The 25,985-nt window shown below is 42.3% G+C and overlaps 1 protein-coding gene across 1 annotated transcript in view; it reads right to left on the bottom strand.

Moving 5' to 3' along the window:
- LOC137320948 (E3 ubiquitin-protein ligase MARCHF1-like) overlaps positions 1-25,985 on the bottom strand; it is a 155,045-nt gene that overhangs the window by 58,916 nt on the left and 70,144 nt on the right. The window contains exon 2 of the mRNA XM_067983012.1: positions 17,309-17,359. Coding sequence (XP_067839113.1) covers positions 17,309-17,359 — 51 coding nt within the window. The remainder of the gene's footprint in view (positions 1-17,308; positions 17,360-25,985) is intronic.

Genomic DNA, 25,985 nt, shown 5'->3' with positions numbered 1-25,985 from the left:
GCCCGCCAGCAGTGGCCTGAAAACACAACCATAGATGGAGATGCCAGCTTCAGTTCTGTGTCACAAGAAGTTCTTTTGAAAGTAGGGTTACTGTAGTGACTCAAATACATTTCTGGCACTGATGAGGGGGCATCACAGGTAGTTGCCACTCCAGTCATGTCTAACTAACCTAGTCGAACTTTTTGAGGAGCTCACTAACAAGGTAAAGGAGTATCTATAGATGTAATTTATATGGACTTTCAGAAGGCATTTGCTAAGGATCCACACAAAAGGGTGCTAGCAAAAATGAAAGCAGATGTAATTGGAGGCAACCTTTTGATATGGGTAGGGAAATGGTTAGGAGGTAGGAGACAGAGATATGGGTATGTACTCAAATTGGCAGGATGTGTCTAGTGGTGTCCCTCAGGAATCTGGACTGGGGCCTCAGCTTTTCACTATATTTATCAATGACTTAGATGAAGGAATAAAGAGCTGTAAATCCAAGTTTGCTGATGGCATCAAGTTAGGTGGCACAGTAGTGTAGATGGGAGCAGAAAATTGCAATGGGACATTCATAGATTAAATGAGTGGGCAAAACTATGGCAGATTGAGATCAATGTTGAGAAGTATGACGTCATCCACTTCAGACCTAGGAAAGATAGATCAGAATATTTTCTAAATGGTGAGAAGCTACGAACTGTGGAGGAGCAGAGACATGTGCATGTACTAAAAATTAGTGGACAGGTACAAAAAATAATTTAAAATTCTAATGGAATGTTGGCCGTTATCTCAAGGGGGCTGGAATACAAAGGGGTTGAAGTTATGCTACAGTGTATAAAGCTCTGATAAGACTGCCTCTGGAGTACTGCATTCAGTTCTGGACAGCACACCTTAGGAAGGGTATATTGGCCTTGGAGGGGGTGCAGCACAGATTCACCAGAATGATACCTGGGCTAAAAGGGTTAAATTATGAAGACAGGTTGCATAGTCTAGGTTTGTATTCCCTTAAATGTAAAAGATTAAGGGGTGATCTAATTGATGTATTTAAGATGAATAAAGGATTTGTTAGGGTAGATAGACAGAAACTATTTTCTCTGGTGGAAGAGTCCAGAACAAGGGGGCATAACCTTAAAATTACAGCGAGGCCATTCAGGGGTGTTATCAGAAAGCACTTCTTCACATAAGAAGGTAGTGGAAATCTGGAACTCTTTCCTAAAAAGCTGTTGAGGCTAGGTCAATTGAAAATTTCAAAACTGAGATTAATAGATTTTTGTTAGGTAAGGGTATTAATGGATATGGAACGAAGGCTGCTAAATGGAGTTAAGATACAGATCATTATCTAACTGAATGGCGGAACAGGCTCAAGGAGCTGAATGGCCGACTCCTGTTCCTATGTTCTAGTCAGAAGGAACCCTGAGTCTCAGGAACAACAGCAGTTGCCAATTTCTGACCCCTCACTTAAAGGATTAACATAGATCAGGGCAACTGTCAATGTACCTGGTGATACGTAGAAATGCATAATTTACAGGTGGTAGTAAGCATAATATGAAATCATATTAATGAGTCATCACATATGGGGCTCAATTTTGAAATGGTGGCAGGTTGGCAGCAGGGGTGGGGGTGGAGGTGTGCGCGGCAAACCCGAATAAAAACAACTTACCTTTTCCGACATGATCGCGATGTAATTGACGGTGATTAAAGTTCTTTCCGGGTTTCGCTCCTGGCAGCCAGCCTGATTGACAGGCTGGCTGCCAACAGGAGCTGCAACGCTGAGAGTGGGGGGGGGGGGGGGGGAAGGAGAAAGAGAGAGAACAAGACGTCATTCGGCGCTGGAACAGAAGATTGAGGGTGGGGGGGGGGGGCGGGGGGGAGAGGGGGGAAAGAAGGGAAGACCGGAGTGGGGGGCTGAGGGGAAAGAGGGGGACAACGGAGAGGGAGACATGGGGGAAAGAAGGGAAGACCGGAGGGGGGGTGCTGAGGGGAAAGAGGGGGACAACGGAGGGGGGGGTGCTGAGGGGAAAGAGGGGGACAACAGAGAGGGAGACATGGGGGAAAGAAGGGAAGACCGGAGGGGGGGTGCTGAGGGGAAAGAGGGGGACAACGGAGAGGGAGACATCAGGGAAAGAGGAGGACAACGGAGAGGGAGACTCCGGGGGCTGACAGCGACACTCCGGAGAGGGGGATATCAGGGGCTGAGAGGGACATCGGAGAGGGAGACATTGAACATCGGAGCAGGGTGGAAAGGTAGGTTGATTTTGTGTTTTAACTTTGTGCAATGGTTTTTTATTTAATTTATTTTGTTTATTTTTGCCTGATCCGGCCCTTCATGCCTGGTTTCACCAGGTGTGAATCGGAAGCCGTGGGAAAGCCGCCCAGGTAAGTTAAAAATTGTTCTAACTACCTAATATGTCACAAGTAAAGTATCTTAGGTACCTCGGTTCTTTAACTATCATCCCGCCGCTTTAATTGCTGGTGGGACTTCCAGATTCAGGAAACGTGTGCACACAGGTGCAGCTGTGGGGAAGTCAGAGGTTTGGAGCCGGTCTGAACCCGCTCTGCATTTTTGCAATTTTCGCAGCTCCCCGCCCCCAACGCACCCGCAATTTAAGTTTAAAATTGAGGCCATGCACTTTGGGGACGCATACACACTTTGTGGGGGGGGGTGGGGGGAAGTGAATTTGCTCATGACTTCTCCCGCACTGCTGCTATAACTTCGTCAGAGTTCTGCTTAAGTTACAGCAGCAGAGCGGGAGAAGCCCCGAGGGAATTCACCCACACAGACACTATCATACACAATAAGATCAATAGAGATACATCACTTTTGGTATAAACTGTATTATGGGATTATATTGAAAAGAATATTGAATGGAACTTACACTATTTATAAAGGGAAGAAAGTCAAGGTTTTAAGAAAAAGGTAAAATATTTCTTCAAATACAAGTGAGAAAAAAAGTCCATCCAAACATTTCAAGTAGTCTATTTCTATCATGTACCTAGGGTTTACATAAAAACAGTAATTCTACAAGTCAGTGCTGCTAGTACAAAGACTCGCCTGCATATTGAAAATTTGGTTTGGGCTGCCCATAATTTTCAGACATTGGAAAATCATGGGCATTGCGTGGCTGAATTTCCCACGTGCACCACTTGCAGGCAAGGCTCTCCAGTGGTTGTGTGCATTCGCAAAATGACTCCTTGACGTGTTTAGATATAGAAAGAAGGCTTGAAAGGAGTGAATAAGTTAATTGTTTCAATAAGGCAACACAAACAAATATTCATCAAATGCAACTACAAGTCCAGTGGGAAACAAACTTTTTTTAAATTGGCCATTCTCACTTGACAGAATTTTTAAAAATTATTAATTATTCATCGATTAGGGAACATATTAATTCCCCTGAGGAAATGAAAGGAGGACACATACAGATGAACATTTCATTGTAATTTAAACAGTTGCATTGTTTGTCATCAACGTATAAGCCAGTATTACACTTCTGAAATGTTAACAGAATTGTGCAAAAATGAAAAATGAAATCTTAAAACTGCACAGAGACCCTCTGCAGAGGCACTCCTTGTTGCTTTTCTACATTGAAATAATAGAACGTTTGGTACCATGCAAACACATTTATTGTTTAGAGATATTTTAGAGTTAAAAGTATCCAATTCACCTGAATGTCTACATACACCAATATGTCCCATCGGTAGCTTTACTGGCAACTGTAGCATTATTACACATCTGCAAAGCCATTGTACTTGACGACAATGTAGAAGGGTCTACCTACAGATCTTGTATAAGTAACCTATACAATACTGTCCATGCACAAATGGACATCCTAAACTCTTTATTCCATTCTAGCCAATTTGGCTAAAACCTTGCCATTCATAAATTCAGCTTCAGGGGAGATTTTTCTGGGGCTGTGCCCAGATGCATTGGGTCAAGGATGACATCCAACGTGGATTGATTTGATTGGATGTAGCAGGCAGGAGGACTTCTAGTCAACTGTGATTATTATTCTTCGGTCCCTGCCACAAACTCTGTTCCCTAGCCACTGACTCCATCCCTCTCCCCGGCCACTGTCTGAGGCGGAACAAGATTGTTCGCAACCTTGGCATCCTATTTGACCCTGAGCTGAGCTTCCGACCACTTACCATTTCCACCACCAAGACTGCCTACTTCCACCTCCATAACATTGCCCGTCTCCGTCCCCGCCTCAGCTCATCTGCTGCTGAAACCCTCATCCATGCCTTTGTTACCTCTAGACTTGATTATTCCAATGCTCTCCTGGCCGGCCTCCCATCATGAACCGTCCGTAAACTTGAGCTCATCCAAAACTCTGCTGCCCGTATCCTAACTCGAACCAAGTCCCGTTCACCCATCACCCCAGTGCTTATGACCTATATTGGCTCCTGATCCGGAAATGCACTGTTTTAAAATTCTCATCCTGGTTTTCAAATCCCTCCATGGCTTTGGCCCTCTCTATCTCTGAAACCTCCTCCATCCCTACAACCCTCTGAGATTTCTGCGATCCTCCAATTCTAGCCTCTTGCGCATCTCTGATTCTCTTCGCTCCACCATTGGTGGCCGTGGTTTCAGTTGCATAGGCACTAAGCGCTGAAATTCCCTCCCTAAACCTCTCAGTCTCTCCACCTCTCTCTCCTCCTTTAAGGTGCTCCTTAAAACCTCTCTCTTTGACCAAGCTTTTAGTCATCTGTCCTAATGTTTCCTTATGTAGCTCGGTGTCAAATTTTGTTTATTAACGCTCCTGTGAAGCGCCTGGGGACATTTTAACACGTTAAAAGCACTATATAAATGCAAGTTGTTGTTATATGTAAATGGCACAAATTAACAGTAGTTCAGGTTTTCAAGCTGACAACAGTCCTTGAAGTTGAGCCCATATCTGACACAATGATGTTGCAAAGACCAAGTGAGAACTACACTAACTCTGGTGACAAGTGCAATTTATATTTCCTCTCAGTGTAAACAGTGTAAAGTAGTATAACGTGTTAACCTGATTCAGTTGGTAGCATTCACACCTGAGTCAGGAGGTTGCAATGGGGTCAACCTGAACCTCTGGCCCTGAGCTTCTGCAGGGGTTCTCAAGATTTTTTGCCGTTATTTCAGTGGGAGATCGGCGGAACCCCCCCCACAGGAAATTATATAAACTGTGGGACTTAAGCAAATAAACCAGGCTGACACTTCAACGGTACAGTACTGAGGTTGTCATCCTTTGGATAAGATGTCAAACCATAGCCCTCTTTGCTGGTTCAGGTGGATGTTAAAGATCCCATGACACCATCCAAAAAACAGCAGTCTTAGTCAACCTTCCTTCCTCAACCAACACTACCAAAACCCCAAAAATAACAGATCATTCATCTCATTACTGTTAGTGGGATTTTTCTGTGAGAAACATGGCTGTCACATTTGCCAATATTACAAGAGGATCATCACTTCAAAGTGATTAATTGTCTGTTAAGTGCTTTGGAATATTTCTGAGATGTGATAAGGCTTTATATAAATGCAACTTTGTTTTGATCAAGCCTGGAATAATCAGGTGTGGAATGGTTTGACACTCAGGCCTGCTAGCACATAATTAATAATGGCCAAATTTTAGCTACTTATTGAATCAGCCAATGATTTCACTTGCAAAAGAACTGTAAAATTGTCATTAGACATGGTACAATTGCAATTAATTTATTTTCCTTCAGCAGTGAAGATGGAGCTTCTTAACATTGAGGAAGGATAATGCATGTCGTGTGCAGAATTCCAGACTGATGATAAACAGCAAAATTCAATCTAAACACAGCTAAACATGGACGAATCAAGTTATATGGGCATATGCTTCAGCATTTGCCTGTGGAAGAGGAGTGCAATGAAATGAAAAAAGATTGGCATCACTAGTAGGATATACTGGCACAAAAGAGCACAGAAATCTATTGCAAGTGTGTTACAATCAATCGCTTGCTTTAGTGCTAATATCATGCACAGAATACCACATGAGAGCAAAGCTGAAAGATGACCTTTTACTTGTTATCACTGCATCACTTTTGAGCAATGCAGTCACTTATTTACTGAATTCTTCATACTTTATTGATCCAATTTCCACAGTTAGCTAAGACAGTGCACACATCCATTAATAACAAGAAAAATGTGCATTTGTCTAGTGCCTTTAATGCAGGAAAACGTCCCAAGGTGCTTCACAGAAGCGTAATCAGACCAAAATGGACACTGAGCTAAAGAAGGAGATAGTAGGATGGGTGACTAAAAGCTTGTACTAAGAAGATGGTGTTAAGGAGGGTCTTAAAGGAGGAGAGAGAGAGAGGTGGAGAGGTTTAGGGAGAGAATTCCAGAGCTTAGACGGCTGAAGGCACAACCGCCAATGAAGAGGTGAAGGGAATGGGGAATGTGTAAGAGGCCTGAGTTGGAGGAACACAGGGTTCTCAGAGGCTTGTAGAGCTAGAGGAGGTTGCAGAGATAGGGTGGGACGAGGCCATGAAAGTATTTGAACACAAGGACGAAAATTTTAAAATGGAGGCACCAGGAATCAATGAGATCAGCGAGTACAGGGGTGATGGGTCAGCAGATCATGGTGCAGGTTAGGATATGGGCAGAAGAGATTTGGATGAGCTCAAGTTTACGGAAGATGGTGGATGGAAGGCTGGCTAGTAAAGCATTGGAATAGTCGAGTCTGGAGGCGATGAAAGCATGAATGAGGGTTTCAGCAGCAGATGGGCTGAGGCAGGGGCAGAGACAGATGACACAATGGAAGTGGAATTAGGCGGTCTTTATGATGCAGAGGATGTGGGGTCGGAAGCACAGCTAAGGGTCAAATAGGACACTGGGGTTGCAAACAGTCCAGCTCAGTGTGAGGCATTGGCCGGGGAGGGGGATGGAGTCAGTGACGAGGGAACCGAGTTCGTGGCGGGGACAGTTGATTCGGTCTTCCCAATGTTTAACTGAAGGAAATTGCGGTCCATCCACGACTCTATCGAACAAACAGGCTGACGACACAGAGTCAGTGCAAAGGTAGAGATGGTGGAGAGGTGGAGCTGGGTGTCGTCAGCGTACGTGTGGACCCTGATATCATGTCTTCAGATGATATCGCCGAAGGGCAGCATGTAGAGGAGAAATAAGAGGGGGCCAAGGATAGATCCTTAGAGGACTCCAGAGGTAGCGGTGCGGGGGCGGTGGGAAGAGAGGCTATTGCTGGAGATCCTCTGGTTATAATTAGACAGGTAAGAGTGGAACCAAGCAAGGGCAGTCCCATCAGCTGGACAACGGAGGATTATGGCATTGTCGACCATTTCAAAGGCTGCAGAGAGGCGGTCAAGAAGGACTAGGCGGGATAGTGCACCACTGTCACAGTCACAGAGGATGTAATTTGTTAATTTGATTAAGGCTGTTTCAGTGCTGTTGCAGGGCAGTAAACTGACTGGAGAGATTCAAAAATAGAGATGTGGGAAAGATGGGCACAGATTTGGCAGGCGACAACATGTTCAAGAACTTTGGAAAGGAAAGGTAGGGTGGGATTAAAAGGGACAGTGGCAGCGTGGATACAAAATTGGTTGGAGGACAGAAAGCAGAGAGTAGTGGTGAATGGTTGTTTTTCAGACTGGAGGGAAGTATACAGTGATGTTCCCCAGCGGTCAGTATTAGGACCACTGCTCTTTTTGATAAATATTAATGACCTGGACTTGGGTATACAGGGCAAAATTTCACAGTTTGCAGATGGCACGAAACTCGGAAATGTAGTAAACAATGTGGAAGATAGTAATAGACTTCAGGAGGATATAGACAGACTGGTGAAACGGGCAGACACATGGCAGATGAAATTTAACGCAGAGAAATGTGACGTGATACATTTTTGTAGGAAGAATGAGGAGAGGCAATATAAACTAAATGGTACAATTTTAAAGGGGCTGCAGGCACCGACAGACCTAGAGATGCACATACACAAATCTTTGAAGGTGGCAGGACAAGTTGAGGAGGCTGTTAAAAAAGCATTTGGGATCCTGGGCTTTATTAATAGAGGCATAGATACAAAAGCAAGGAAGTTATGCTAAATCTTTATAAAACATCAGTTAGGCCCCAGCTGGAGTATTGTGTTCAATTATGGGTACCACACTTTAGGAAGGATGTCAAGGCCTTGGAGGGGCTGCAGAAGAGATTTACTAGAATGGTAGCAGGGATGAGGGACTTCAGTTATGTGGAGAGACAGGAGAAGCTGGGGTTGTTCTCCTTAGAACAGAGAAGGTTAAGGGGAGATTTGATAGAGATGTTTAAGATCATGAACAGTTTCGATAGAGTAGATAAGGAAAAACTGTTTCCAGTAGCAGAAAGGTCAGTAACCAAAGGACACAGATTTAAGGTGATTGGCGAAAGAGCCAGAGGTGACATGAAGAAACATTTCTTTTACACAATGAGTTGTAATGATCTGGAATGCACTGCTTGAAAGGGTGGTGGAAGCAGATTCAATAGTAACTTTCAAAAGGGAATTAGATAAATACTTGAAGGGAAAAAATTTACAAGGGTATGGGGAAAGAGCAGGGGAATGGGACTAATTGGATAGCTCTTTCCAAGAGCTGGCACAGGCACGATGGGCCGAATGACCTCCTCCTATACTGTACCTACTGTGATACATGGGGCAATAGTTTGCAAGAACAGATGGGTCGAGGGTGGGCTTTATGAGGAGGGGGTGATGGTGGCAGTTTTGAAAGGGTGAGGAACAGTTCCTGAAGAGAAGGAACCGTTTACAATGGCTAGCAGTAATCTTTTTTAACAAAATCAAATTGCAATTTTTTAAAATGCAAAAAAGACTTGCTCCCTCTCACAAATGTGCTGAATTAGAATCATTAAATCATAAGCTATATATATTAGCTTTTCAATCAAAGTCAGTATTTACTGCATTAGGTGTACTTAGAATGCATTTAGAATCAGCATTTCCATTGATGGCTCAGGAGATTTATGTAGTAGATAGCTGAGCCATACAGAACAGGACAATTCCAGGTTTGATTCCTGCTCTATGCTGAGTTCGTTAAGATTGGCCATAGCATAGTTGGGTTGAAGGAAAAAACAAAAATCGGCCAGGGTCCCATTCCTGATTGCTACTCAGCAAACCCTGCTGGAAGTTGTACATGTGTGGACGTCAGGTAAGGACAGAATCAGAGCTCGACTGTAATATCTCAGGTACCTGAACACACTACTGATACCCAGCGTCAAGGCTCACAGATGAATAATGACCTCTGGGAATACAAGGAGCCAACAACTTGAGGAGAGGGGATGTGGAGAAAACTGGTGAGTAAAAGAGAACAAACTTAAATGAAGAAGTTTTAAAAAAGAAACTTGGCAAAGAACGATGGTGATATCTCCTGCAAGAAACAGGATGAGAATTCTCAATTATACACTGCTGGGCTATGATATTGAAGCTATTAGTCAGTACTGACAGATGCCCTTAGGTACATTGTTTACAGGGAACTGGAAGCATGATAATAAGAGAACGAAACAACCCAAGACCATAGGAATACAGAAATAACTCCATTATTATCCAGCTCCTCTTTCAGGCTCTGGTCTGAACATCTTTCATCATTTTTGTACTGAAAGCCATAGCCTGCCACTCTTTGTTGAATCACCAGCTTTTCAATCAAAGTCATTATTTCCTGCCTAAACAAAAAGAGTTCTGAAACAAACACAGAAATTACTGGAAGGACTGGAAGCAGGTCAGGCAGGATCTGTGGAGAGAACAGACAAGTTGACATTTTAGGTGTGGACCTTCATCAGAATGTGTGAGCCTTGCCAGTGAGCACCAGTTCTGATGGAGTCACACCTGATACGTCAACTTGTCTGCACTCTCCACAAATGCTGCTAGGCCTGCTAAGTGCTTCCAGCATTTTCTGTTTTTGTTCCAGTATTTGCTGCACTAGGTGGCAGCCTGTTCCAGAAGCTGATGACTGGCAAGAAGTCATTCCATATGGTAATTTTAACTAGTGACTTTATTTATTTAGAATCATGCCTCCTGTTTCTGCCTAGCTGTTTTTGCATAAAATATTTCTATATCCACCTTACTGATGTCCTTCCTTATTTTAAAAACATGAATCATATGCCCTGCACATTATTTTTTCAAATAAAAATTGATTTTGTTTAGTTAATCTCTCTTCATAGTACAATCTTCTAGAACCTGGAATAATTTTCACCACCCTAAATCCTATCAACTACCTCTACAGCTTTTTAAAAAATACGTTGACTACACGTGGACACAATATTCCACAGGTAGTCTAACGCTTTTTATAAAATATCTAACATGTTCCTCAACATATAGGGCAGAACTTTCAACTTCAGCAGACGGCGTAAAATGTGCGACAGCCGATCGGTTGCATGTTATATACAACAACAACAACTTGCATTTATATAGCGCCTTTAATGTAGTGAAACGTCTCAAAGCACTTTACAGGAGTGTTATCAGACAAAATTTGACACCGAGCTACATAAGGAGATGTTAAGGCAGGTGACCAAAAGCTTGGTCAAAGAGGTAGGTTTTAAGGATCAACTTAAAGGAGAGGTAGAGAAACAGAGAGGTTAATGGAGGAAATTCCAGAGCTTAGGGCCTAGGCAGCTGAAGGCATAACCGCCAATGGTGGAACAAAGGAAATCAGGGATGCGCAAGAGGCCAGAATTGGAGGAGCGCAGAGAACTCGGAGAGTTGTAGGGCTGGAGGAGGTTACAGAGATAGGGAGGGGCGAGGCCATGGAGGGAGTTGAACACAAGGATGAGAATTTTAAACCCCCGCCTGATATTTCCTTTCCTTTGAAGTCAATGGAAAGGAAAATTGGGCGGTGTGTATAACAGGCAGCTGCTCTACTACTGCCTGCTTTATGCTCCCGCCGAGGTTGAAAGTTCCGCCCATACTTTTTTTTTGAGTTCATGCTCCTGGCGGGAAGCCTTGATCGCCAGCACCGCATATTGACATTTTGGGAATAGGCAGTGCATGCCCAATAATGGACTCAAAATCATGGGAACAGATAGTCTAAACTTCCGATGTGTACTGCTGGTGAGCAAAGATTACTACTGGGATGACAAATTATATAAAAATAAATTCAGGCACAGATTATCCTCATTTCCTTAAATGGTAAGGAAAGTGTACTTTTTCTTCAAAGTACTCATTTTTCTATGGAAAAAAATGATTTATATTCTCACCAGAAAGTTCATTGCCATTTCTCCAAAAATGCTGATTTTAGCCCTGACCTGGAAACGCTCAAGTAAGGTCTCCCTATTTCCTAGGCTGCTTGGGTGATGCCAATTACAAGGAACCACCCTGTGTTTATCTCCCAGAGCAGCTTCACTACAAAGGGAAGCGGGAAGGGAGACCAGATTGACTTAAAGGCTGCACTGGAGCCCTCCAGTTCCACGAAACCATACCATTGGCTGGGGAATTTGCATTCTCAGCATGCAAAGGTGTCTTCTTCAGGGTTGGCCAGTTGCAGAGTGGCCCTCAGGCATATCTGAAGCCCTGCCTCCAATTATTTGCAATAGAAGCATATCATGATGCTTCTCATAACTATAGCATCAGAATGCATTTAAGGGAAAGTTCATGCATTTAAGGGGAAGCTAGAAAAGCACATGAGGGAGAAAGGAATAGAAAGATATGCTGATAGATTTAGATGAAATAGGGAGGGAAGAGGCTCGTGTGGAGCATAAACACTGGCATAGACCAGTTGGGCCGAATGGCCTGTTTCTGTGCTGTAGTTTTGATGTAACTCGATCAATGGCCAAGCAGAGAGGGAGACCCTACTTGAGGGGTTTATAAGCAGTGTTAAAATTGGCATTCTTAACAAAAGTGTTGGGGAAATATCTGGCAAGAGTATAATTTTCTTATATGAAAAAGGGTAATACTTTGAACAAGAGGTACTCCCACTGGCTTTCCTTCCTATTTAAATACTATTTAATGCATTCCATTTGGCCTGTCAATAATCAAAGACTCATTTTTTTAAATGACCATTTAAATTCTCCATAAGCACTGATGTATCTTTCATACCCCCAACTATCAGGAAAAGGGCACAGCATAAAAATGATTTTAAATTTCTGCCATAATGTTTCCCTCTCACTTTATTTCACCTGTCTTTTTTAAAGAGCCTTACTTTTTCCTCAACACTCTGCTTCCTGTAAAATATCCAAAAGATATGTCCCACTTTTCTCCCTCTATCTTTTTACCAGTTTTTAATTTTGTTTCAGTTAAAGGGAGGACTCTTTATGACTTGCTAGGCTGGTCTTACAACAGCAGCTGTCATCTAATTATCTAAAATAATGACTGAGAAAGACATAAGTAAGACATAAGTGAGACAAAGACCAAAGTAAGAGATTGGAAAGAAGTTAATTTTGAGGGGATGAGAATGGAACTGGAGAAGGTAAACTGGAAAAAAAAATTGACAGACAAAGAAACAGAACGGCAGTGGGAAATATTTAAAACAGTGATCAATAGAGTTCAGGAGAAATATATTCCTCTAAAAAACAAGACCAAACAACCCAATAATGAAACACCATGGATAAATAAAGAGATAAGGGTAAAATTGAAACTAAAGAAAAAGCATACTCTAAGTAGAATCAGGGAAAGGTTACAGCATGGAAGGAGGCCATTTGCCCATCGAGTCCACGCCGGCTCTATGCAACAGAATGCAGCTAATCCCACTCCCCGCCCTATCCCCGTAGCCCTGCAAATAATTTCCTTTCAAGTATTTATCCAGTTCCCTTTTGAAGGCCATGATTGAATCTTCCTCCACCACCCCCTTGGGCAGTGCATTCCAGATCCTAACCACTCGCTGTGTAAAAAAGTTATTCCTCATGTCACCTTTGGTTCTTTTGACAATCACCTTAAATCTATGTCCTCTGGTTTTTGACCCTTCTGCCAATGGGAGCAGTTTCTCTCTATCTACTCTGTCTAGACTATTCATAATTTTGAATACCTCTATCAAATCTCCTCGCAACCGTCTATGTTCCAAGGAGAACAACCCAAGCTTCTCCAGTCTATCCAAATAACTAAAATCCCTCATCCCTGGAATCATTCTAGTAAATCTCTTCTGCACCTTCTCTAACGCCTTCACATCTTTCTTAAAGTGGACACAATACTTCAGTTGTGGCCGAACCAGTGTTTTATAAAGGTTCATCGTGACTTCCATACTTTTGTACTCTATGCCTCTATTTATAAAGCCCAGGATCCCGTAAGCTTTCTTAACCGCTTTCTCAACCTGCCCTACCGCTTTCAACGATTTGTGCACATATACGCCCAGATCTCTCTGTTCCTGTACCCCTTTTAGAGTTGTGCCCTCTAGTTTATATTGCCTCTCCTCATTCTCCCTACCGAAAAGTATCACTTCTCATTTTTCTGCTTTAAATTTCATCTGCCATGTGTCTGCCCATTCCACCAGCCTATCTATATCCTCTTGAAGTCTATCACTATCCTCCTCATTGTTCACTACCCTTCCAAGTTTTGTGTCATCTCCAAATTTTGAAATAGTGCCCTGAACACCCAAGTCCAGGTCATTAACATATATCAAGTAAAGCAGTGGTCCCAGTACCGACCCCCGGGGAACACCACTGTACACCTCTCTCCAGTCCGACAAACAACCGTTCACCACTACTCTCTGTTTCCTGTCACTATAAATAGAGGCATAGAGTACAAAAGTGTGGAAGTCATGATGAACCTTTATAAAACATTGGTTTGGCCACAACTGAAGTATTGTGTCCAGTTCTGGGCACCGCACTTTAGGAAAGATGTGAAGGCCTTAGGGAGGGTGCAGAAGAGATTTACTAGAATGATTCCAGGGATGAGGGACTTTAGTTACGTGAATAAACTGGAGAAGCTTGGGTTGTTCTCCTTGGAACAGAGATGGTTGCGAGGAAATTTACCAATTCTGTATCCGTGTTGCTACTGCTCCTTTTATTGCCTGGGCCGCAATCTTGATGATAAGCCTACCATGTGGCACTTTATCAAATGCCTTTTGAAAGTCCATATACACCACATCAACTGCATTACCCTCATCTATCCTCTGTTACCTCATCAAAAAACTCTATCAGGTTAGTTAAACATGATTTGCCTTTAAGAAATCCATGCTGGCTTTCCATAATCAATCCACACTTGTCCAAGTGACTGTTAATTCTGTCCCGGAATATCGTTTCTAAAAGTTTCCCCACCACTGAGGTTAAACTGACTGGCCTGTAGTTGCTGGGTTTATCCTTATACCCTTTTTTTGAACAAGGGTGTAACATTTGCAATTCTCTGGCACCACCCCCGTATCGACACATGTAAAAAGTATGTCGACAATAAAGGAGGGTGACAAAAGGAAATAGGAAGGGGTTAGGAAAAATGTCAAAAAAATTTAGGAAAGCAAAGAGAAATTACGAAATTAAGTTATCAAGGAATATAAAAAGAAATAGTAAAGTATTCTACAGACATAAATAACAAAAGAAAAATCAGGATAGGGATAGGACCACTAAGAGATGCACAAGATAAATACACAGGTAATGACAGCAAAATGGCAGAAATACTGAATATTTACTTTGCCTCAGTATTTACCAAGGAGACTAACAAGGTGGGCCTGGCATTAGAAGACGAGATCAAAAAAGATATAAAAACATTTAAAATAGAAAGGGGGAGATAATTGATAAACTAATTAAACTTAGAGAGGATAAAACCCCTGGTCTGGATGAATTGCATCCGCACTTATTCAAAGAAGTTAGGGAAGAGATAGCAGAGGTACTATTACATATATATAAAACATCATTAGAAAAGGGAACAGTGTCAGAGAACTGGCAGACAGCTGATGTTATTCCTATATTTAAAAAGGGAGATAGAACAAGTCCAGGGAACTATAGATCAGTTTGCTTAATGTCGGTGATGGGAAAAATAATGGAATCTTTACTCAAAGGTGTAATAGAAGAACATCTAGAAAACAAAAATAAAAGAGTAGTCAGCACGGATTTCAAAAGGGAAGATCATGCTTGACCAACCTTCTTGAATTCTTTGAAGAAGTAACGGAAAGAGTAGCTAAGGGTAATGCAGTAGGTATAATATATTTGGAATTTCAAAAGGTCTTCGATAAGCTACCGCATTGTAGACTCATGACTAAGATCAGAGCATGTGGAGTCAGGAGACAGGTAGCAGAATGGCTAGCAAGCTGGCTACAAAACAGAAAGCAGAGAGTAGGGGTTCAGGGTAGCTACTCAGACTGGCAAAAGGTAGCAAGTGGTGTTCCACAGGGATCGGTGCTGTGACCACTGTTGTTCACAATTTATATTAATGATTTGGACTTGGTAATCGGCAGCACAATTTCAAAATATGCAGATAGCACCAAATTGGGGGGTATAGTTAATACAAAGAAAGAATGCGTTAAAATGCAAGAAAACATTAATAAACTTGCAGAATGGGTGTATACTTGGCAAATAAATTTCAATATAGATAAGTATGAGGTAGTGCATTTTGGTAGGAAGAATCAGGAGGCCACATACTGCTTGGATAATAAGAGGCTAAATGGGGTAGAGGAGCAGAGGGATCTTGGGGTACAGATACTCAAATCACTAAAAGTAGCGACGCAGGTTAATAAGTCCATAAAAAAGTTAAACAAAGCACTGGGTTTCATTTCTAGAGGGATAGAATTGAAAAGCAGAGAAGTTACATTAAACTTGTATAGACCTTGGTTAGACCACACTTGGAGTACTGTGCACAGTTCTGGTCTCCATATTATAAAAAGGATATAGGGGCATTAGAGAAGGTGCAAAAAAGATTCACAAGGATGATACCAGAACTGAGAGGATATATTTATCAAGAAAGGTCGGGGCTCTTTTCGTAAGGCTGAGGGGTGACCTGATGGAGGTCTTCAAGATAACAAAAGGGTTTGTTCTTTAGCATAGATTTAGAGAAAATATTTCCACTTGTGGGAGAGGTCAAAACTAGAGATCATAAATATAAGATAAATCCAATAGGGAATTCAGGAGAAACTTCTTTACCCAGAGAGTGGTTAGAATATTAAATGCTCTACCACAAGGTGTAGTTGAGGCAAATAGCAGAGATGCATTTAAGGGGAAGCTAGATAAGCACATGAGGAAGAAAGGAATAGAAGGGTATGCTGATAGGGTTAGATGAAGTAGGGAGGCAGGAGGCTCATGTGGAGCATAAATGCCAGCTTAGACCAGTTGGGCCGAATGGCCTGGTTCTGTGCTATAGACTCGATGTAACTTTAAAAAAAAAATTCATTCATGGGATGTGGGCGTCGCTGACAAGGCCAGCATTTATTGCCCATCCCTAATTGCCCTTGAGAAGATGGTGGTGAGCCGCCTTCTTGAACCGCTGCAGTCCGTGTGGTGAAGGTTCTCCCACAGTGCTGTTAGGAAGGGAGTTCCAGGATTTTGACCCAGCGACGATGAAGGAACGGCAATATATTTCCAAGTTGGGATAGTGTGTGACTTGGAGGGGAACGTGCAGGTGGTGTTGTTCCCATGTGCCTGCTGCCCTTGTCCTTCTTGGTGGTCGAGGTCGCGGGTTTGGGAGGTGCTGTCGAAGAAGCCTTGGCGAGTTGCTGCAGTGCATCCTGTGGATGGTACACACTGCAGCTACACTGTATGCTGTAGCTTCTTATTGAGCCAAAAGGGGGGAGTTTTTTTTTAATACAGGAAGTTACATTTAATTTAATTTTGGTCTTGCTTGGCTGTTAACCTGAAATGGTAAGAAGGTTTTATGATTTGCATTATGTTGCACGGTTCGATTGTTGCTTTATTAACTTCTCCTTTCACTGAGTCGTGTGTTTCTGTATCTCACTCTGGAGGCAACTTGAGGTATCGACTGTTCTCTGCAATGTGACTGACTTCAAAGGGGGATTGCTCATCCACATCATGCAGGAATACAAGTGAACTACTGTCTTATGGGCACATAAGATTGGACGTTAAAGAGAAACTGTCTTAGAAAGGCAAAATTCAACAGTTTCGAAACAAACCAAATTCTTTGCCAATTACTTTGATCCTCGTATTGCTAGGAGGAAGTCAAGCTGTACTTGTATTTTGTCCTTCATACAAATTCTCTGGGAACTGTCACGCAATTGGGCACAATAGCTATGCAGGAATACTTTTTACAGAATTATGCCTCATGAAAGCATACCAGCTATTCTGTTTATGGACGATCATTCTCTAAAGTACTACAGCTGAGTTCCCAATCACATGCTAACTACAATTATGTTTCCCTTCCCAAAACATATTGTACGACAGAGTTCCCAAACACTGCCCCAGGGTCCTTCATCAACAAACACAAATCTGGAAAAGTTAAAGAGTTTCTCTTTTGAATACAAAGAATCTCTCTACCTTTGATATGTTACTTGATCGACTTGCTGAGCGCACTGGAGGCTTGTCATTCTGTAAAATAAACAAAGTATATTGTATTATTCATAGTGTCAAATGAATCTATTTAGGCTTGTTAGCCCCCCTCAGTCAGATTAGAGTACAGGTATAATAACATGAAGAAAATCAATTGGTTTTACTGCAGTTCTTCTTATGTTGATGTTATCACTGAAACCAAACGCAAATCACCCAATCGTCTCTGAAATCCTCTCCATTCCTCCGATTTCAACAGTGAGTCATCTCATGCCACCCATGGAAAAAAAAACGAACCCTTAATTCCTTCAAGTGTTCCGTTTTAATTCCCTGTCCTCTAGCTGACCACCTGTATTGTCAATGATGCCTTCATGAATCAGCTCCACAACTGCTGTACCTCCACTTTTGCTACCCTTGTTCCCAACAGATCCCCCACACTGAGAATAACCCCATTTTCCACCATTTCCTATGGTACAACAGCCACTACCACAGACTTAGCTTCATCGGCTCGAGTCCTTTGACAGCAGATTAAAATGAATGTGGCACACAACCTGCCTGACTGTCCACCTCCAAATCTGGCTTTACTACTTCAAGCACTACTTCATTTCTCTTTCTATGGCCAAATTATCCTTGAAGTCTCAGATAATTTTAGACAGCAAGAACAATCCAAGACTCCTCTACTCCACCACAAATTGTCTCCTCCAACCTTTCTTTCCTACACCTGCCATCTTCATCTCCGTTAATAAATGTCAGGAGCTCATGAACTTCTTTGCTTCCAAAATCAAGGTCATCCATTAGTGACCTCTACATCCCTTCATCTAGCCCTCCTCCCCATCACACTGCAGATTCACCATCTCCTCCTCCAGCTCCTAACATTCACTTCTTTGACCCATGCTTGGTACCCTCATCAACCTCTCTCTATCCTCTGGATTCATTGTTCCTCCTTTCAAAAATGCTACCACTCCTTCGACTCATCCAATTTTTCAAACTGCCTCTTAATCTCTAATCTACCCTTTCTCCTCAAGGTCCTTGAACACACTGTTGCCACCCAATTGAGTACTCCCCTTTTTTTCACATTTTCTGTTTGAGTCCCTCCATTCTAGTTTCAAATCCTCCAAGAGCACCAACAATGAGGTCAAAGTTACAAATGGCATTCTGTACAATTGCAAGTCCAAGACAATGATATTTTCTAAGTAAACTTTAGAAACTATCAACGGGATTAGACAAAGTCAACATGGATTTATGAAAGGGAAATCGTGTTTGACAAACCTAATGGAGTTTTTTTGAGGATGTAACTAGTAGAATAGATGAGGGAGAACCAGTGGATGTGGTTTATTTGGATTTTCAGAAGGCCTTTGATACCACATGAGAGGTTAGTGTGCAAAATTAAAGCACATGGGATTGGGGGTAATATACTGGCATGGTTTGAAAATTGGTTCACAGACAGGAAACAGAGAGTAGCAATAAATAGATCTTTTTCAGGGTGGCAGGCAGTGACTAGTGGGGTACTGCAGGGATCAGTGCTTGGGCCCCAGCTATTCACAATATATACCAATGATTTGGATGAGGGAACCAAATGTAATATTTCCAACTTTGCTGACGACACAAAACTAGCTGGGATCGTGAGTTGGGAGGAAGGTGCAAAGAAGCTTCAAGGCGATTTAGACAAGTTGAGTGAGCGGGCAGATGCAGTATAATGTGGATAAATGTGAAGTTATCCACTTCGGAATGAAAAACAGAAAGGCAGAGTATTCTTTAAATGGTGATAGATTGGGAAATGTTGATGTACAAAGGGACCTGGATGTCCTTGTACACCAGTCACTGAAAGCAAACACTCAGGTGCAGCAAGCAGTTAGGAAGGGAAATGGTATGTTGCCCTTCATTGCAAGAGGTTTTGAGTACAGGAGCAAGGATGTCTCACTGCAGATATACAGGGCTTTGGTGAGACCACACCTGGAGTATTGTGTGCAGTTTTGGTCTCCTTACCTAAGAAAGGATATACTTGCCATAGAGGGAGTGCAGTGAAGGTTCACCAGACTGATCCCTGGGATGGCAGGACTGTCCTATGAGGAGAGATTGGGTCGACTCGGCCTGTATTCCCTCGAGTTTAGAAGAATGAGAGGGGATCTCATTGAAACACATAAAATTCTGACAGGGCTAGACAGACTGGATGCAGGGAGGATGTTTCCCCTGGCTGGTGGGTCCAGAACGAGGGGTCACAGTCTCAGGATACGGGGTAGGTCATTTAGGACTGAGATGAGGAGAAATTTCTTCACTCAGAGGGTGGTGAACCTGTGGAATTCTCCACCACAGAAGGCTGTGGAGGCCAAGTCACTGAATATATTTAAGAAGGAGCTAGATAGATTTCTAGGCACAAAAGGCATCAAGGGGTATGGGGAGAGAGCAGGAATATGGTATCGAGATAGAGGATCAGCCATGATCATACTGAATGGCGGAGCAGGCTCAAAGGGCCGAATGGCCTACTCCTGCTCCTATTTTCTATGTTTCTATGTTACCCATTATTACTCCTAAATCTCTTTCATTCTTAGCAATACTGTACCCTGTTCAATTTAACACAGGTTCCTTCTTTTGGGTCCTTGGCTCCTTTACTAAAACTTATCCCTTCGTTATCTAAAAATTCTGAATCTTTACGCTTCTGGTACATTGTTTTTCATTATTTGCCCTGCCTCCTGTTTTTGGTATCATCTACATATTTAGGAGATTTTGCTAAATGTACCCTTATCCAGGTCATTAAGACACATATGAGTGACTGTGGAGGTGAAATTCAACTTCAACGGAGGTGCAAAACAGGTGGTAGGGGTTTGGCTGCCCATTATATTCCCTGCCCAAAGTCAATGGAAAGGAAAATCGAGCGGGGTGTACAAGGGGCAGCTGATCCACTACTGTCTGTATTAAGCCCCCATCAAAGTTGAGTTTCACCCCCTTTATGTCTGTAATTCTCTTTGTTTATTGTTTCAGTTTGTGTGCCCCTTTTCCTTCTTTCTCATTGTTTAATAAATATTTCAATTCTATCTCACTGATTATCCCATCTACATATATCACCATCACACTACATTAGTGATGACAAATGAGAAGATGGTAATCAGATTACAGAAAAATGCAGACAGCAGCCAGGACTAGAGTTGCCAACCCTCCCGCATTGTCCAGAAGTCTTCTGGAATTGAAGGTAGCTCTCCAAGGCACTGATGCTAGCAACCTGGGAGAAAAGTGGAACTTAACACCTGTACTCCTCAGACAGAATGGCAAGGGGAGAAAACCCAGGAAATATCGCCACAAAAATGGTAAAATGCAGCCGATAACTGGGAGGGCCAGAACACTTCCCACTAACTTCCAAAGAAAGCCATCCATAACTGCAACATAACATGCAGTACACAACCTACCAGACTCCAACATGTAACCCAGAATATGATGGCAGTGTAGCTCTCCTACACGTCCACAAGCCTGGGAATTATGACAAACCTGATGTATGACACATACCTTCAAATTGATTTACTAGCAGACCCCATATACGTACCTTGACAGTTGATTTATAAGCATAAGATTGTAATCAAGGCAAAATTCAAACTTTAACCAGGTTACAGATTTATTTCTTTATGTAACTACAGTGGGTGAATAATTATAAAAGAAATTCAGCAGAACAAACAAGTGTCTCAAGGCTACCCCTGGGATATCTTGCTTGCATATTTCATACCAGCTGGAAAGATTTTCATTTATGATCCTCAATTTCTGATTTTTAAGCCAATTTTCCATCCAGCATCATACTTTAGCTCCTATTACACAAATTCCTACCATAGTCATTAATTACTGATATGGAACTTCATCAAAAGCTTCTTAATGTATATATCATTTGTATCTCTTCTGCCTACCATGTCCATAATAACTCCAAAAAATTCTAGCAAATTAGTTGAAAATAACCTCAGCTCCGAAAGCTTGTGATTTCAAATAAAGCTGTTGGACTATAACCTGGTGTTGTAAGACTCCTTACATTTGTCCACCCCAGTCCATCACCGGCATCTCCACATCATCACTTTCTGAATGCACGCTAACATTCTTAGCAAGTTATGCGTTTGCTAGTGTACACCACTAGACGTCTTAAAGCCTTTCCCTCCACAGATATTAAACTTACTCCAGGTATGTCTTGAACCTATCTTATATAATGGAGGTTTTGTTAATCACTTTCCAATCCTCAGGATCCTCTCCTGGATCAGCAAATTTATAAAAATGTCAATTAGGGAGTTATTAATTTCAATCCGCATTTCCTTTAAGACTTGTTGTCTGGGAGTTGTCTCAGACTAAGTACTTTGTTTATTTCAAGAGGATCTAACTTTTTTTCTATCCTTTATTGTTTGCATACTGTCTAGCTCCTCCTTTGCTGTTTCCAAAAATCTGATATTTGATAAAGGTATCCTTTCCTCTTCCTCTTGGGGTGAAGACAGATGCAAGATGAATAGTTAATAACTGCCATTGCTCTGTGCCTTCAGTAAATATATCATTTGGGGAGGAAGAAGGAAGAGTATAATATTGAACTTTCTACTCACAAAAGATTGCTGGGAAAACTATAGTAGTTGAAGTAATAAAACTGTAATCCTCGGGTTATAGCCTTGGTATTTAAATAATTTATGTGCACTGTTTGCAGAGGTGATGTAGCCTTCAAATTGTCAAATCCAATCTTATTTTGAGGCATTTTCATTTTTACTAATTGACTTAGTTATGTTTTTAACTAATTCGGAATAACCCTATTGAAATGTTCAGAAGCATGAAAACCAGCAATCTTACTGTGTCTATAGAAAGAATAGTTGGTCACTTCTGCAGGTTATAGGGTTCACTACACATCAGCAAGCAGTGATGGGAAACTTGTAGTGCATGGAATGCATGCCTACATGAGTTTACAGCCCTAAAAGGCGTAGTACTTCATTCCCAGGATATAGACACTGATTTCATGTCCCATGAGGTGATAACAGGGCCATATTACTGAAAATGAAAAAAACAATTCTGTGCTACTGCATAGTAACAATTCCAATTTGCAGCTGCATACAGGATTCCAGGTCCTCTTTCCAAAAGATATCCCTGTTGCATCTGTTTGCAGGACAAGGTTACATTAAAGGAGATGGGTGAGTGGTGGGGCAGGGGGGCGGGGGAAGGTCATCAAATCAAATTTACAATCTTTGACTCCTTATGAGGAGAGGGTCATTGAGATAATGGGGATGAAGACAATTGATGAGTGGGAGAGGGTACAATTGGAGGCCTTCCCTAAATTCAGGGCTGGTATCATTTGCTTTTCATTGATTATCTTCTTATTTACACACTCCTTCACACGCAGGGCCATATTGCAGTAATTCAATGTATCACAATATATACTCTTTCCATGTGTAGCTCAAGGGGTGTATTGCTGCAAGCATTATAAAGTACTTTCTTTTCCTGCTCCTGCAGGGACTGAGCCAACTGTATAGCCTTGACCTAATGTCACCCACTCCTGTAATAACAAGCATTAGCACAGATCTATCCACTTCGATTGGTGGTGGGGGGGGGGGTTCAGCTTAGTCAATGAGCTGCAGGAGGGAGCGCTTGCTGAAATATGAGTGAGGAGGAGAAGGTGCAGGTGCATCTGTAGAAAACGCAGCCACTGTAAGTCCAGCCTAAGGCCTCCTTCAGCTGCTGTGACCAGGAATTCGAACATCAGAGGACCTGCCTCTGTTAATTCAGCACCTCATGCAGTCATTGTGACTGTGCCACGCAGCCTGTAGACCACCATAGCCACTCCAGTGACCTCTGCAGCACAGCACAGCACCCCTTAGCTAAAATTCTTAGCTCAGACTTAGCTTCTCTTTCAAATGCTTTGACTGCTGCAATGGGGACGATCAGGCTGATATTTCTCTCTCAGCTCTGTGCAGGGGCAATTTGGGTACAGCACACCAGTAATGTGCTGACCTCAGTGCCTGACCTTCCTGACTGGGCCTGCTTTATGTATTGCAGGTGCACACCAGGCATATGGCGTGTTCTACTGAAGCACCAGGGAGGAAGTCTAGCTGATGTTTGTCCCTTAAAGATAGCAGCAACCTTAAAATCTCATGAAACAACTTGAACAACTTAGAATTTATCAGGTAATAGATCAGGATCATCATGGGGACAGCTTCTGATCAATAATAGTAAGTTCTTAAATCCAATTATGCCTGCTAGAAGCTGTGATTTGAACGTCAGTGATCTTCATGTATACTTAAAGGTTCCTCCCCGTGAATGAGTATGGGCTGTATTTTATCTCTCCTGAGCTCTTGTTCACGTGAAATACACCGGCAGCCTGGGCCAAGGCTACGAGGGATATGCCTGGTTCCCCAAAAGCCAACCTTGGGGGTAATTTTAACTTTCGATGTAAAATTGACTTCAATAGAAAGGAAAATTGGGCGGGGTGTATAATGGGTGGTCGATCTGATATCGCATGTTTTACAAAATCGCCGAAAGTTGAATTTACCCCTCTCGAATCTTCTTAATCCTTCAAATGAAACTGGCACCATTTATCGGCATAGACCTTCAGTGGGACAGTGATTCTGATCTTTGGGGCACGTCTTACGGTCCATCACTGGTTCTTCTGGTGCTGCAGTACCATCGATATTCTGCTCTTCATGATGTCTGGCTCTCTCTTGGTGGTAATAATTTCACTGGGAGCCTACCATGCATACAGATTGAACCCCGACCTAGGGAAATGGGTTGAGTTGTGGCAGATTCAGAGAGGCCACGCCAGAACTTAGTCCTGGAGGTGAATCTTGGCCCACCTCTAAAATGCCTTCTTTCTAAGCTAAAAAGCCCAAGTTTCTCTAGTATTTTTTTGGAACCCTGCCACATGGCAAAAGTGTAGGGCTCTTTTTGCTGCTGGCTGCTTTCCACGGGATGTGTGATGAAATCCCTGGGTCTGTCAAACAATGTATCAATTGTCTGCGTAAGACAATTCCTGGAATGAAATTTGGGAGATGTGGCAGAGATCGCCCGCACTTGGCCTGTGAATGATGGAGCTTTGCTGTGCTGGAATTGGGCTCCAAGACCGGTTGCAACAATGATGATGGCTGTCTTTGAGAATCTTAGATAGTGCAGGCAAGCTACGACAGACATGCTCAAAAAAGAGACCCTGCGCCTGTAAGGGTTAAGGAAAGTTGCTGAAGTAGTTAATTCTGCATTGAATCTGTCTTTATGCTGTACCTTGGAGATTGTTTGATGCTGTTATTGGTTGCAAAGTAGTGAGAAAAAAGTGTCCAATTTCCCCACACTGGCCATATTAGCAAACAGATACAAGTAATTGATGGTGTCACCATTAAAGGCAACTGGTGAGTCAACAATAACCCCCAATTTTGCATTACAAGATTTCACAGCTGCATTAAATTATTCTTCAGCTGCATTTTCAAACTGTATACCATTATTTATGTTCTTAAAATACAACAGAATCCCAGGGCATATTATCTTGTCTGACAGGTACATTTCTATTGCAGTTAAACAAAGGGATGCTTTTCAATTAGCAATGCAGAGGCAAGGGTTTCTCTCTCAGCCTCTCTGCAGTGTTAATTGTGTGTGTGGTTTGATTTAGACAGACGACATCTGCTTAGGGAATTCAGTCTCACTGCTAATTACAAAAGGTTAATCAATGAAATTTCGTTCTTTGTTTTGCTTCATTTGGATCCTTTTTCCCTGAAGTGCAATGTATAAATAAACATAGAAGTGGGATACATTTAAACAGTTGCTCTTTCTTTCTTAAGCACTGTTTGCTCATTCTTAAAAGTATCATATCATATTTTATACCAGCACCTCAGTACCCAATTCAGCACTCGGTTCTTGAAATTCCGAGTGCAATGGGAGCAGTTTACATTGCATTCTCCTTTTCTTACTTTGACTGTAGCCTTGAATTTTTTTGTTTTTGTCCCGAATTGTGACAGTACACACCTAATTGCAAACAGATGAATCAAGGTGGGTTTACACTGCTTTGCTGCAGAGTCAATGATACCTACCCAAGTACTTCAGAATTCAAACGGTTTATGACGATGAGCCCTGGACATTACACAATGGATCACATTTAAGGGGAGATTTTCCTGGGTTCGTGGCCTGGGTGCCATGAATGTATGAATTTCGGGCAGGTCTAAGTGCAATCCTGTAAAGATGATGTGGAGATGCCGGTGATGGACTGGGGTTGACAATTGTAAACAATTTTACAACACCAAGTTATAGTCCAACAATTTTATTTTAAAATCCACAAGCTTTCGGAGGCTTCCTCCTTCCTCAGGTGAATGTGGAAATGAAATCCTCGAACCTATCGCATTTATAAATCACAGAACAATGCCTGGTGATTAGAGATAGTCTTTTCAACTGCCCGTTGCCAAGGCAACCAAAGTGTTCAGACAGATAGGTGTTACCTACAGGGCCACCGAATATACAAACGGCCAGAACTAAAAAAACAGATGATGTGGAGATGCCAATTAAAAAGCAGAGCGAGAGAGGCAGAAACAGAGAAACATCCGGAAGAAAAGACAGCAATTGACCCGTTATATTAAAAACAGATAACATTTGTTCGCTGGTGGGGTAACGTGTAGCGCGACATGAACCCAAGATCCCAGTTGAGGCTGTCCTCATGGGTGCGGAACTTGGCTATCAATTTCTGCTCGACGATTTT

Source organism: Heptranchias perlo, chromosome 1, assembly GCF_035084215.1.
Source record: "Heptranchias perlo isolate sHepPer1 chromosome 1, sHepPer1.hap1, whole genome shotgun sequence".
Lineage (NCBI taxonomy): Eukaryota > Metazoa > Chordata > Chondrichthyes > Hexanchiformes > Hexanchidae > Heptranchias > Heptranchias perlo.
The sequence above is the reverse complement of the archived record's forward strand: the minus strand, read 5'-3'. Positions and strand labels throughout refer to the sequence as shown.